General features: G+C 53.5%; 1 protein-coding gene across 1 annotated transcript in view; it reads right to left on the bottom strand.

Moving 5' to 3' along the window:
* CCDC33 (coiled-coil domain containing 33) overlaps nucleotides 1–13,938 on the bottom strand; it is a gene marked incomplete at both ends in the record, with an annotated part of 117,379 nt that overhangs the window by 39,490 nt on the left and 63,951 nt on the right. Inside the window, 1 exon segment of the mRNA XM_082850569.1 lies at nucleotides 7,795–7,989. Within this exon segment, the coding sequence (XP_082706695.1) occupies nucleotides 7,795–7,989 (195 nt within the window).

The raw sequence follows: 13,938 nt of genomic DNA, 5'->3' as shown, positions 1-13,938 counted from the left end.
AATGAGTGAATGAATGAACAAGTGAGTGCATATGCCTGACTGTAAAGTCAAGAGGGGAGGGGAGTGGCTCAGGGTGTGTGGGGGTCAGGTAGTGCTTGACATTTTGCTCCCTGTGCTCACATGCCCCCTTCTTGGCTCCTCAAGCCCTGCTCAGACTTGGGGCAGAGCTCTTTCCCTTTCCCAGCCCCCCGGGGAGGCGCCACTTTCTCACCCGCCTCCCCGGGTTGTCTCACTTCCTTTGGCCTCTGCAGGCTCCTCCTCAGTTAGGCTAAGGGCCTTCTCCTTGGAAGCATGCCTTCCCATCTCCAGATCTGCCCCTGATGACTGTGAGGCCCAGGACAAGGGCATAAATGGAGGTTCCCTGCAGGTGCCCACCCTCCCCCCTAAACAGCCATCGCCTGATCCTGTGGGTGCATCCCTGAAAGTATTTGACTCTTGGGAGGATAGACTTTGGGAAGAAGCCTGCAAGGCCCTCAGAAGCAGGCTCAGGTCCATTTGCGCAGGAAATTCTGGGGTCTTGGATACCTAAAGGCTGGTCTAGATTGTGGGGCTTGGGCTCCAGAGTACGTTTACCTGGCCTTGTGGACCCCTTGCTCTATGGGGAGAGATGAGGCTGGTGGAGGCCAAGAAAGGGCCCTCTGAATCATCTAAGGATGCTATCTCTCTCCCATCCTGTCTAATACCTGCTCCATGGCCCTGGGGACCTTTCCTGGAGCCAAGGCCACTTGCCCCTCTGGTCGAGTTGGTCAGAAAAACAAGCCCACTCCAGCAGCCAGTGGCTTTCCCTGGCTGGTCAGCCCTGGGCTCCCCACCAGCTCCAGGGACCTGGCAGGGGTGGGAGATGGTGTGGGGGGAGTGAGCCCACGAGTGAGAGAGACATGGAGTGGGGAGGTGGAGCCAGCCTGCAGTGGGCGTTACTCAGCCATGCTCGCGCACACACACACACACACACACACACACACACACACACACACCCCAAGACAATAAATCGACAAACACTTAATCTCTCTGCAAATTGAAACGGAGCTGTAAATATCTGCTGTATCCCAGCAGCTGAGTTATGAGTCTCGTTTATTAATCTCTTTAGTCCCAGGTGATGGATGGAGGAGGAGAATGGCCCACTGGGGCGATTCCGGGGATGGGGGAAGGAGGGAGGAGAAGTGGGTGAGGGGTCTGGGAGTAGCCCTTCTGGAGGAAGGGTCAGAGCGGGGAGGCCTGGGGGATGTGTGCTTTCCCCCCTTTTATTCTCCACCTCGGAAATCTCCATCAGCACAGTGACTATTAATAAGCCTCCTGGCAAAGTGGACAGCCCTTCACAGTTTCCAATTCACCGTCATCCACCCTTTTGTTATTCCTTCCCACCGCCTCAAGAGGTTGGGGCGGTGGGGTGGGGACGGGAATCTCTTTCACTTAACGATAAGGAGACAGGCCCAGAGAGATGGAATGATTTATCCAAGGTCACACAGCTCTTGAGCGGTGGAGACAAGCTCAAACCTGCTAGAGCTGCACGAATGAGAGGAAGCCGGAGGAAGGGTCTGCAGGGAGAGATAACAGAGACGCACAGGATGGGGTCCTTATTTCTCTCAAATGCTTGGTAAGCGCCTTTCTCTCTCTCTCTCTCTCTCTCTCTCTCTCTCTCTCTGTCTGTCTCTGTCTCTCTCTCTGTAGGAACTGGAGGAGGAAGAGAAGGACAGAGAGGAAGAGGAGTGGAGCTGGTGAGCGCTTTCAGCCAAGCCTGGGAGCTGCGACGACAGTTGCACCCTCCCAAGATTTATTTTTAGAAAGCTCCCGAGTGCCAACACGCAGGGCTCACCACTCGGGCTGCAGGAGTGCAGGGGAGGAGACGAGGAGGGCTTGGGGTCCTCAGAAGCCTTCCTGCCTGCAGGAGCTAGGCCTGGGATGGGAGTGGGGTCCGGTGCCTGTGTGTGATGAGCACGTGAGGACAGGTGGACAGAACAGGGGTGCTTGTAGAGTGACGGGGACAGAAGACTGACCTGGCACATGGGACCACAAGCACTGGGCAGTGGAGTCGGGACTGCTGAGACTGGGGTGTTGGAGCAGGAGGGATGGGTGACAGTGATGTTTCTGGAAACACCCGGTGGCCTGTAGGGGGCACGGAGTCAGGGCCCTCTGATTGGAGGCTGTTGAGGTGGGCACCAGAGGGCTGTGCTTTCTTTATCTCTGTCTCCATCTGTTTCTCTTGTATTTTCTCTCCCTCTTGTGGTCCAAAGATCTGGGTAGAGCTCAGACTCTCAGGGACCTGGGCGATCTGCCTCCCAGGTTGGGCTCGGTGTCACTCTGGTTTACGGAGGCCAACCCCAGGCTCCTGGGCTTTGTGATGCCAACACCCTGAGCTGACGTTCTTGCTACTAGGTGCCACTGACATCAGTAGTGTCCATACTCAGGCAACCACTGCTGGCGGCTGCCTCCTGCTCAGGACCCATCACCTGCCACCAGGTGGTGCCCAGGGAGCCCAGGTTGGGCTTGAGCTTCTCAGCCTCACCAGTCTGCAGACCTCCTCCTGGGTCAGAGCCTGGGGGCAGGACCAAGGCTCCAGGAGCCCCCAGGGACTTTGGAACATCTGCTCCAACTTCCTCTGCTGACAGAGGAAGGGACTGGGGCCCAGAGAAGGGAAGGGAGTTCAAGGTCATTTCAAGGAGGTGGTGAGAATGCTGTGAGTGCAGGGGGTAGTGTGGAGCTGGGCTGACGGGCAGAGGGTGTGTGTCCTGTGGCTGTGGGGTGCTGAGGGGGCTGAAGGTGTAGCCATCATGAAAAGAGCGGGGCTGGGGCAGGGGAGGGCCCACGCCATGACCACATCCTGATTTGCCTAGGACTATCGGGTTTAGCACTGCAAGTCCTATGTCCCGGGACCCCTCAGTCCTGAGAAAGCAGGGATGGTTGCACACCATAGGACCACGCCGGGCACACTCACAGGACCAGGCTCACAGGTGTCTCTGCTATACTGCCAGCCCTTTCTGAAGGCCCCTCACCTGTTCCATTTGACCCTCAGAAGTAGGTAAGGCAGGTAAGCAGCTCTCTTCTATTACAGACAGAAAAATCAAGGCTCAGAGACACAAAGTGCTCTAAGTCACCCCGGGAAGGCATGGGAAAGCCAGCACTTCTCCCCATGGCTGGGAGGGAAGCAGTCCCTGGGCTGGGAAGCCTGCTCTCCTGTCACCCGAGCCCCAACCTCCGCTGCTGTGTGACCTGGGAGGCGCTACAGCGTCTCTGGCCTTCCTTCTTCTCCTTCTCCTTGAAATGGGGCCCTTTGTCCCGAGGAGCTGAAGTCAACCTACCAGGCTAAATGGCTGTGAGGACAGCTGGAGAAGGGGATGCTAAAAAACCAGGAGGTGAGGGGGATCAAGGGATCATTCTGGGCTCAGCAGACTCAGGAGTGGGAGAGAAACAGAAGTGTTATGCTCAGAGCAGGGCGGGCACGTGGGGACAAGGAAGGGGAGAGATGAAGGGAGGGGTTTAGGCTTTCAAACAGAGAATGAAAGAAATGAGTTATTCCAGTGTGGTGAGGTTGGGGAAACTCCACTGAATCTTTAAACAGCCCTCGTCAATTATTCATCTGCTGGTGTGAGGGCCCTCTGGTCTGCCACAAATCTCCTCTGAGCAGTGGAGGAAAGGAGGGAGGGAGGGGGAAAAAAGGGGGCTGGGGGAGAGAGAGAGAAAGAAAGAAAGGCAAATATTTACTGGCTACTGTGCACCTACTCTGTCACTCCTGCCTGCCGGGGAGCTCCCAGAGCTCAGAACCTTGGCCTCTTCCCACCCCACCTGCCTCAGGACCCTGCAATGTTGGGCACAGGGCTGGGCACCTGGCGGAGGGTGGGAGAGTGTCTCTTTCCCTGGCTGATTGGAGGAACTGCTGATACAGCTGCTGGGGAAGGGGAATCTGCGCAGTGGCAAGGGTTTTACAAGCCCTGGTGAATGGAGCTGGCTTGTCTGGAGGCCGCATGGAACCCCTCATCTCACCGGCTCTCATCGGTGTCAGAAGACATTGCCTGGCTCAGCATGAGGTGGGCTCAGGGAATCTAGGGGGTGAGCGGGGAATGCGTACACGTTGTTTAGTGTTTGGAGAGTTACCACGTGTGGGATGCCTCTTAATATCTCATTCTTCACCCTCACTTAAAAGCCCACCTCTTTCAAAAAAGACTCCCTGGGCTGCTCAGAAGGGAGGTGAAGGCTTCCTCTAGTTGTGGCCAGGCCTTACACTTGACCCAAGGTCATACCCACAAGATGCTGACCCTGGAGGGTCCACTCAGGACTGGAGCTTTGCACCCACTTTGATAGAATGGAACTTGAAAGGCCTATGTCAAAATCAGGTTTCCCGGATAAAGGGAGGAAGAATTGACTGGATTGAAGGCAGATCCAAGGGCACACGGTGGGTAAGGGCGTCCGGGGGTGGTGGTGGGGTGGGACTGGCAGGCCCCAGGGCAGCGAGCATCTGTGGCATTCTGTCCGAAGAGAGGGTACAAACCCTGGTCTCCTCCACTCCTTTCTCTGTTCCCAAGGTGATCCTTTCTCCAGAAAGTGTTCACTTTTCTATTAAGCTCTGGAGGAAATCAGTGGCAGAATTGTTTCCTGGGCTCTGGGGAGTGTGCTACAAGAACAGACGCAGACTAAGGCACTCCTGGAATCGAGAGCCTCACAGCCCGGGTACAGTGGCCGCGAGCTGAGGGACACAGTTAATCGTTCGCTCACTGCCCAATCACTGCCATGTCACTGGGGCCCACTGTCACACCCCCGGGCTCTGCTGCTGGTGGCCACTCCCCGACCGCACGTCCAGGAGTCACACACCTTGCGACAGTGCCACTGCCACCCAGATGTGTTCTAGGGCAGTCAGGTATTTTCCATGTCTGTGACTCTGTCTAGAGTGTACGCGCTGTATTCCGTGCTTATGGCCGTGTTCTGTGGCTGCGTCTTCCTGTAGCGCAGTGTCGTGTGATATCATTGTACGGCTTCGGGGTATTGCTATGCAGCTACACTCCACTGCTCCTGCACCGTGTCCTATAGCTTGTCATTGTGTCTGTTGGTCGCAGGAGCTCGCTGACTGCTGTGTAATTTTGTTTGGTTGCTATGGAACGGTGACCCGTTGCTTCATGCTACCTGTCATGGAGCTGTGTGCTGTTGCTACCCACCCACGTTCTAGTGCTTGTTACTGGGCTCTACTGGCTGCATGAATGTTTGTCTGGCTCCTACTCTGGTCCTTCTGGGCTCTGCCTAGGGGCTTGGAACTGGAGCTGGGGACTGAGTCTCTAGGACCCAACCGAGGCAGAGGTGGGAATAACCAGCATGGTAAATCTGTGCTGACAGAGAGACAAAGAAGAATGATGCGATGGAGGACTGAGGCAGGGGTGGAGGGTAAACAGAATGAAGCCAAAAGCCAGGAACAAGGAGGGAATAGGCTGGAGGCTGGGCCTGGGACAGGCTGGGATGGGCAAGGGAGAGGGGCAGGCCTGCTGGGCCCTAAAGCCTTCACCTACATATGTGTAGGGTCAGGCCTGGCCTGGGCCCTGGAGCCCAGAGATGAGGAAGGTGGTGGCTGAGTGTACCTAAGTCAACAGCAAGCTAGGGAGAGCAGCCAGTGCTTGTGACCTTGCCAGGTGCCCAGCAAGGGGAGGCTAGAGGGACCAGCCCCCCAATGGGAGTGCTGGGGTGATACCCAGAGAGGGCATGCTTGAATTAGTTCTCCATATAGACACAACTCACAACGTCTCTGACAGGGTAAAGGGCAGCCTTGAGCCCCCTTGTTCATACTCAGAGCCTCCCCCAATCCTGTCTTAGTGCCCTTGGGCTACTTATTTCTCCTCCTGCCCTCTGTTTACTCAACCCCTTGCTCAAAAACGGTTCCTCCTCATGGCTAACCTTGACTTCTCAAATGCAGTCTAGTTTCATCTCCATGGTTCAATCCTTTAGAGAAGAGCCACACTGGCTGGCCTACTACCCGAGTTATGATGCTTTAAATATTCAAGGATATGAAAAGATATATATTGTTTGAATTGCTCACCTATCGGGTCCATCCTATATGTCAAGGCCCTCCCCCCTCAGCTCTGCTTTCTTCTCCTTCTTTCCCCCATTCTCACCACCGACAATATCACCATCGCATTTTATAAGCAGAATGAAGATTCCAACTCAGCCGATTCCAACCCTTTCTACATCTTACCTCCCCAAGCAAATGTATAATATTAAGTCATCTCTGATTTCTCTCAAATAATCCAGACCCTGAGACTCACGGACCTCCACTCAGACCTTGGACCCTTTGCCAAGCAGAAATGTTCACTGGACTCCAAACCAGAGAAGGCCTGCCGTGCACGGTACCAGGAGCGGGGCCCCTACTGCTCCCTTGGGTCCAGCACCCAGTGGCTGAGATGAGAGGCTCATCCTATTCCCCTGGTAGTGTGAGATCTGCGTCTGGCGGTGAGGTGAGGGCCTCCCTGGGTGATACCTGAGGCTTGGCTGGCTCGACATCCCAGGGGAGGCTCCTGGAGCTGGAGGGGTGAGGGGAGGAGAGAGCCCTGAGCTCTCTGCAGGGTTGTGACCAGGGAGGGATGCCTTCGTCTTTCCCCTTCCTTCCTGTCTGCCTTTCCCCTTCCATGGCGCCTTCCCTTTTCCTTCCTTCCCTGGCCTTTCCCCCTCCTGCTTTCTCCCCTGCACTACCTCTGCTCAGAGGCACAAGAGGGGCGTCATGAGGCCGGGCTGTGGAGGCAGCAGGCATTGGTTTATTCATGCCGCCCAAAGCCTCCAATGGCAGGTCTGAATCTTTATTTTCAACCCAACTGCTGGCTGAGCTGGCAGGTCAGGCCCGGGAGCCGCCTTCCCGAGGGGCAGAGGTGAGAGGAGTGAGTGTACAAGATGGCCTCGGAGTGCTCTGGACCTGCCAGGGAGGGTCCCATTTGGGGTGGGCAGGGATGTTCCATGTGGGAGCATCCTGGGCACGTCCAGCAGACAGCACCTTTCCTATTCGTCCTATGGGACATGTTCCAGGAAGGTGCAGAAGTGCCGGGGGAAGATGCGAAGGCTGTCGGTGGAGAGGGTCAGGTCCTGGGAGGAGGAGGCCCAGGGCTTCCCTATGGTTCGGTGGCCTTGGCTCCGGCCTTTTCTCAGGATCTTCCGGAGCAGCGTCCCCATGGGATCTGCTGTGGACGAAGGGAAGAAGTCACTTATGAATTCACCCATGGTGGTCGGGACAGGACTTCAATTGGAGCCTTTGACTGAACTGTCTTTCCGGTGGCCTGTCCTGGAGCTTTCTGCATCAAGGGGCTAGGACTCAGCACTGAGCCCTCAACAAGTTAAGGCATCACCTCGGCCGGCTGCCTGCACCGTCCCTCTCCCAGCATCTTGTCAACTGGTAACGGGAAGCCAGACCAACTCCCACAATCAAGGGTAGAGACTCTGTGACCAAAGACCAAAGACTCTTTGCTTTGAGTCCTACTTTCCTCTTTCGAAAGTTAACACTAATCTTTCTGGGGCTTCCCACTACCCAGAAGACAAGCTCTCGAGGAAGTTCTTAGTTGATGGCTACTTGAGTCAGAGGAACCCAGTCTTACAAGTGTTGCAAGGGTTGTTTTGAAAGAAATCACCTGAGAGTTCCATTCTAAGGTGAAGAAACTCTGTAAGATGAAGACTCCACAGCTTCCACCAGTTTAGGGTGACTCATATATAGAGTGTGCCTAAAGGGAAGGTCCACTCGTCACCCAAGGAGTGGACAGCTCACAGGTGGCAGGCAAGCCCCTTCTCCAGGCCCCATCCCTGCTCTGGCCCTCCTGGCCCTGGAGGGGAGACACTCACCATTGCTCGGGACATCTTGGTCACCTGAGGCTCTTCCTCTGCTTCCTGAGAAGTGGATGTGTTGGAGCCAGTTGTGGAGCTCACTGTGGCCTTGGACCAGGACTCACGGGTGGTACCCAGCTTCTCGTCTAAGATCTTGGGGTCCAGGATGGGCAGAACCTTGCTGTTGTTTGGTGTCAAGAAGTTTTCCGGCCTCTGGGAAGAGAAGGTGCAGAGACATTGCTCTGTGCCTTTCTACCATCAGTGTGCCTTTCTACACCCCCCAAGCCTCTCCTCCTCATGGCTCAGGAGGCCCTGCCTGCCTGTGCCCTGTCTACCTCCCACCACCTGGCCCCTTGCTCACTGTGCTCTAACCACACTGTCCTTGCCTTTTCTCCAACAAGCCAAGCTCTTTCCTGCCTCAGGGCCTTTTTATCTGCTGTTCTCTCTACTCAGAGAGCCTCACAGGTCCTTACATGCCTGTCCCCTTCTCATCATTCAGGTCTCAGCCCAGATGTGATCTCAGAGAGGCCTTGCCTTTGAGATAGAGGCCCACCCCACCTAGAGTAACCCCTCCTCCAATATACTCTAGTCACATTATCCCATTTTACTGTGTTCACAGTACTTACTCTACCAGAAAATTCATTTCCAAAAAATGTGTTTACTTGTTGACTGTCTGCCTTGCTTCTCCACTGTCCACGCTCGAATGCAAATTACCCGTAAGCTGGGAACTCATTTATCCCTAGTGTCTGCCTCATTGTAGCTACTCAAGAAATATTTGTTGAAAGAATAAACAAACCGTGCCATCTATGACTCCCACCCTTGGTGCAGTAACAACGGATTCGAAAATCTCCACGCTCCTTTGACACCTTTTGCAGAGTAGACTTGCTTTCCATTCCATCTCCTTGTCATCCTCTCATCCTCTCACCCACTAAACAGTGTCTCTTCTCTCTCTACTCTGATGGGCCTCTTTCTCCAGCCATGTTCTTTTTCCTCATTCTCTTCTTCCTCTCTTGACATGACTGCCACTCTCATCTCTGCTTGTTTAGAATTTAACCCCACTCAAATACCAGCCCTTCCAGGAAGCCTTCAGAGCCTCCACCCACACTTGCTCAAAGCTTTTCCGGTTCTCCCAGCCCAGCAGCTGGCTCTCTCTGCTCTCACACTGTCCTCTAATTCCAGGCTTATTTGCCATTGTTGTTTTTCTGACAAAACTTTAAGTTCCTCGGGCTTAGGGACATGTCTTATACTCCCTCTGGGGAGAGATTATTTGAAAGCTCTGCTGGAAATCCATGGTTAGCCCCCCAAACGTGCCCATTGTTCAAAGAATCATGCAGACTCAGGTTGGTAGGGACCTCAGAGATGACCCGCTTCCACTCTACGTCAGCTGTTGGAGTCCTGTCTTGGCCACACAGTAGACAAATATTCCACTGTCTAGAGTGTTGTGCTAGAAAGAAGCAAATAGAACAATGGGCACAGTGCCAACAAAGACAGATGTGCTCAGGGTTAGAAGTGCCCGAATGTCTGACCCTGAACAAACAGAGAGAATGAGTGCAGGTGGGCCTCTCTTTAAGTGGATGCTCTATATGAAAAACCACATCTATGAACCAGATGAATCAGGACAAGGACCCTTCCGTTTACCTCTAGGATCCTTTAAATAACTACCCTTTAAAAATAAATTTGGTGTGCAGAAATTCATTAACAAGAAGCATTTTCAGTCTTGCATCAGTAGATTAAGGGACATTCATACAACTACAGAGGTATCCAATCCAGTCTGGGCCTCATCCCCCAGTCCCTCTACCATCCAATACGTACCAGGAGAAAGCTGCCATATGAAGACTCTTGGGGTGGGAAGAGTGAAGCATTGGATGACTCTGAGGCTGACGTTGGCACTAACTGCACTTTATAAGCAAGACTCCTGGGGCTGTTTTGTCCCTGGGTATTAGACCTGGCTGTCTCTCTCACCTGCTCCTCTCAGTAACTTTCATTCATTCGGAGGCTCCCCACTGAACATGCCCTCTGTACAGCATCTGAGTCAGATGGTTTGGAGTTTCCTAGTTGTCTGTGTGTTTTAGATAAGAAAAAGCACCACATCTGTCTCCTGTTCAGAACAGCTGAACGCGATTGGCTGTAGCAGAAAAACTACAGAATGTATATTAGATGGATGGGTGGGTGGATGGATGTAAGAGAGAGGGAAGGAAGAAATAACTAGCCAAGGCAAAGACCGACTCGCCATTGACCAGCTGGCCCCTGGGGCTGGGGTGAGATGCTGATTCAGGACCTGTAATGACATTTCTCCTCATTTCCAGGCAGAAAGCCAATCTTGATGCCCTGGATTTCATAGACCGCCATCTAATCCAGTTAGGGGAGGAAGTAGAAGTAATGAAATCAAGGGAGAGGCCTCCAGAGGCGCCCTCATCAGTTCTGAAAGCAGGGACACACTGCTGAGAGAGTCTCTTCCTCCACAGCCTGTCACCCTGACATCCACCCTGTGTGGCCCCAGTACCAAGTGGGTCAGCTCAGTGACCCAGAGCTGACACTTACTGGGTCCCTGATCAGAACTGGGCACTCACTAATTTTATGTGGATTCTGAAATTTATTATGTATAATTAATTTAATTTCATCACAAAGATGAAATAAAAATGAGACGGACTCCTCAGTCCAGACCACCCCATGAGTCTCTGGTGGGCAGGGGTGTTGTCCCAAGAAGGAGGAAAGGCAAGTATCTAGGACTTCAGTCTATTCTGCCCATCCCACCCCCTCCTGACCCCCAGCTGCTCTTCCTGTAGCTTCTGCCAGACTCAGTGGTCCTGCTCTGCCCTCTCCATGGCTGGCTCCTTCTTCCACAGCTGCTTCACGAGACTACCTCCCCAGCCCTCACCCCTGCAGGTCTCCCAGTGAACTTTGCCAGGATCCATCCCAGCCTGGGGCTTGGGGTAAGATGGGTGGGTGACTTTTATAGAAAAATCTTTACACTTGCACATAATGCAGACCCCAAAGGGAAGGTCAGAGGCAGTTGTTCTAGTCATGTGAGGTAAGGGGTCCCAGGAGGACCACAGTGCCTCACATAGTGCTTAAATTCTCTCTATTGTTCCCTTACATTACCTGTCCAGACTCATCAGCTTCAGTCTGCCTACATTTCGGGGAGGGGCTTGTGCCCCCCTCTCCTTGCTCCTCATGGGAGGGACCTTGTCTGAGACTACAGGGAGGAGCCAGGCTGCTGGAAGCGGTGGGTCAGGGTGGAGAATGGGGGAGAAACAATGCTAAAATGGGGATGGAAAGAGGGGGGATCTCTGGGGACTAGCTCTTCCGTATTCGGGCCCGGGATTGCCTTGCTCTCCCGCCTTCCTCCAGGTGGGGGAGGAGGCTTCTGGCTCACCCCACAAGTCTGCTTATTTGCTTTTCTATTTGGCAGGCTTTGCCTTGCCTGCGGAGGCAGCTTGGGGCTGACAAGTGGCCCCTCATTCTGTGGGTCCGTGGCTACAGCACATCCTGCTTCATTAGGACTGTAATTAGGAGACCGACTTTGAAAGCTCAAAGTGATGCATGACCGCGCACTGGCTCAGACTCAGCGCCCAGCCCACTGTTCCTTGTCCTGCTGCAGCTGTCCCACACCACATGAAGGCATGGTGGGGAGAAGACACCCCTTCTTCTTCCTTCTCAGCCCTCGCTGTTGCCTGCAGAGGGTCTGTTGAGACAGACCAGGCCAATAGCGTAACAGGCTCGAGGACTCTGGGGTCACCTGTTTCCCCCTCCTCCTCTAACATCTTCTGCCTCCCTCCTACCCAGTCCATCCCCTAGGTCCCTGATCATGCAAAATGCAACTGTTCCAGCCTGCCCCGGCAATTACAGACTAGCCGAGTTGCAGCTGCTGTCCTCGGTGCTGAAAGTGCCCGTCTTGCGGCCTGCCTGCCTCTCGCCCCGCCCTGAGCCTTCTTGCTGGAGCGCACAGGCTCTTAATTCAATTAGCTGGCCCTGAACCCTCCCCAGGGAGCCTGGAGCGGAAACTGACAAATTCTGTTTAACAAAGACATTTGTCCCCCGCCCCGCTGGCTTTGGGCTCTGCCCGCCTGTATCCTGCTCATTAGGTATCTAACAAAGTGCGTCCCAAGAAATCTGCTTCCAATCGCTAGTAATTCAGGAGGCCTGATGCAATTTTCTCCCTGATAAGGGTGTCTCGCCCGCTGGCAAGTGCCATAATAAGCCCTGTGCAGCGGATCCCCCGTCAGTCGCTGCTTTGTCATTTCCTGTGGCTGCAGTTGTAGGTTCTTATCTCTTCAGCTGAAGGAGTTTCAACGGGTCCCTCCAAGGGGGCTTGCTGCCTCCCCTGCATATCGTAGGTCTCATTTATGACAAACCATGTGGTCTTGCAGCTGCGGTGGGGTTTGAAGCTCTGAGTCTGTCTTCCAGCCAAGAAGGGTCCAAGTGTTAATCCTCACTGGGGCCATGATTCAGTCTCCAGAAAATGGTGTCAGAGGGTTAATCTAAAAATAAGTTGTGGCGTCAGAGGAGGGGAGCCAGTGATAAAGATTTTTTTTTTTAATTCTGGCAGGGATTTTATTTATTTATTTATTTATTTTTGGATGTAGTTACCATTCTTTTATCTATCTATCTATCTATCTGTCTGTCTATTTATTTATTTATTTTTGGCTGCTCTGGGTCTTCGTTGCTGCGCGCGGGCTTTCTCTAGTTGCGGGAGTGGGAGCTACTCTTCGATGCGGTGCACAGGCTTCTCATTGCGGTGGCTTCTCTTCTTGTGAAGCGTGAGCTCTAGGTGCGTGGGCTTCAGTAGCTGTGGCTCGCAGGCTCTAGAGCACAGGCTCAGTAGTTGTGGCACAGAAGCTTAGTTGCTCTGTGGCATGTGGGATCTTCCTCGACCAGGGGATCGAACCCGTGTCCCCTGCATTGGCAGGCAGATTCACAACCACTCTGGCAGGGATTTTAGTATTAACTAGAGTCCTGCCTATGGCTCAGTGGATAGGCTGTGGGCTCACTCTTGTTAGCCTGAAACCTGGTCTTTCTGCACTTAATCTTTTCCCTTGGGTTCCCCCTATTCATAGAGAGGTCCTTCCAACATATAGGTCAGATCACATCCTACTGCTGCTCAAAGATCTTCCTTAGCTTCCTATTACTCTATGACGAATTATATACCCTGTATCCTGGTGTTCAGGCCCTCCAGAATCTGGGCCCCATCTAACCCTCCAGTCTCACCGCCCACAACAGCTTCCTCATGTCCCATGCACTCCAGACACTGTCGTGTTTCCATGGCTTTGCACCTGTGGTTCCCTCTGCCAGAAGCACCCTTGCCTTGCCTACTTCCAAGCCACTCTTTGAGGCAGAGTGCAAACCATGCTTCTCTATGACTCTTCCCCTGACGATGCAACTACCTCAACTAGAACCCTTAGCAAGATGAACAGTGATGATTCTTTTGGGGTGCTTTACTCCTTGGCACAGGTGAGGGATCTAACAAATGGTTGATGAATTCATGCCTGAATGACCTTGGCTGGACCAAGGGTGCACATGGTTTGGCTAAAAAGAGGTCTAAGGCTGTGGTAGTCTGGCTTTGATATGGGAAAAAACCCAAGAGCAGCCCCCACTTTCTGAGAAATCTGGTCTGGAAGCTTCTGCCCTGTCTTACTTCCTCTCCTCCCCCTTCTTCAATCCATCAGCTATGCATTTGGCTCATGTGGAGAGCAGAGCAGGCCAGGGGAAGGCCCGAAGGTCCGGTTCCTTAGTCATACCTGCATCCTGACTCAATCCACTCCATCTGTGGCCGGGAGTCATAAGCTCCCATTCTCAAGGCAACACAGAGTGGTTGGTGAGGCATTCAGGATAAGCCTGCAGTATGGATCTGGGTCCATTCCTGCCCACCCTGGCCTGGGAGCTCACAGGTCAAGAAGCAGGTCTTCATTTTCTCTATCACCTCTCTAACTCCCAGCTCAGGACTCTGGCCTCTAGAGAGATGATGGTCTGTCTCTTCTCCATTTCTTCATTCTCTGAAAAATTGCTGTGAGACCAAATGTGGCGCTGGTGACGTTTATCTTCAGCACCTGACAAGGCCTCCCGATGTCCTTACGGATGTGAATCTGGTGGAGCAGCTGTCATGAGGGGCGGGCGCCGAGTGATGGATTAGGAGGGCTCTGTCGTTCCCCTCCCCCTGGAGCT

The sequence above is a fragment of the Leucopleurus acutus genome, assembly GCF_964270905.1.
Source record: "Leucopleurus acutus genome assembly, chromosome: 1".
In the NCBI taxonomy this organism is placed as follows: Eukaryota; Metazoa; Chordata; class Mammalia; order Artiodactyla; family Delphinidae; genus Leucopleurus; species Leucopleurus acutus.
The sequence above is the reverse complement of the archived record's forward strand: the minus strand, read 5'-3'. Positions and strand labels throughout refer to the sequence as shown.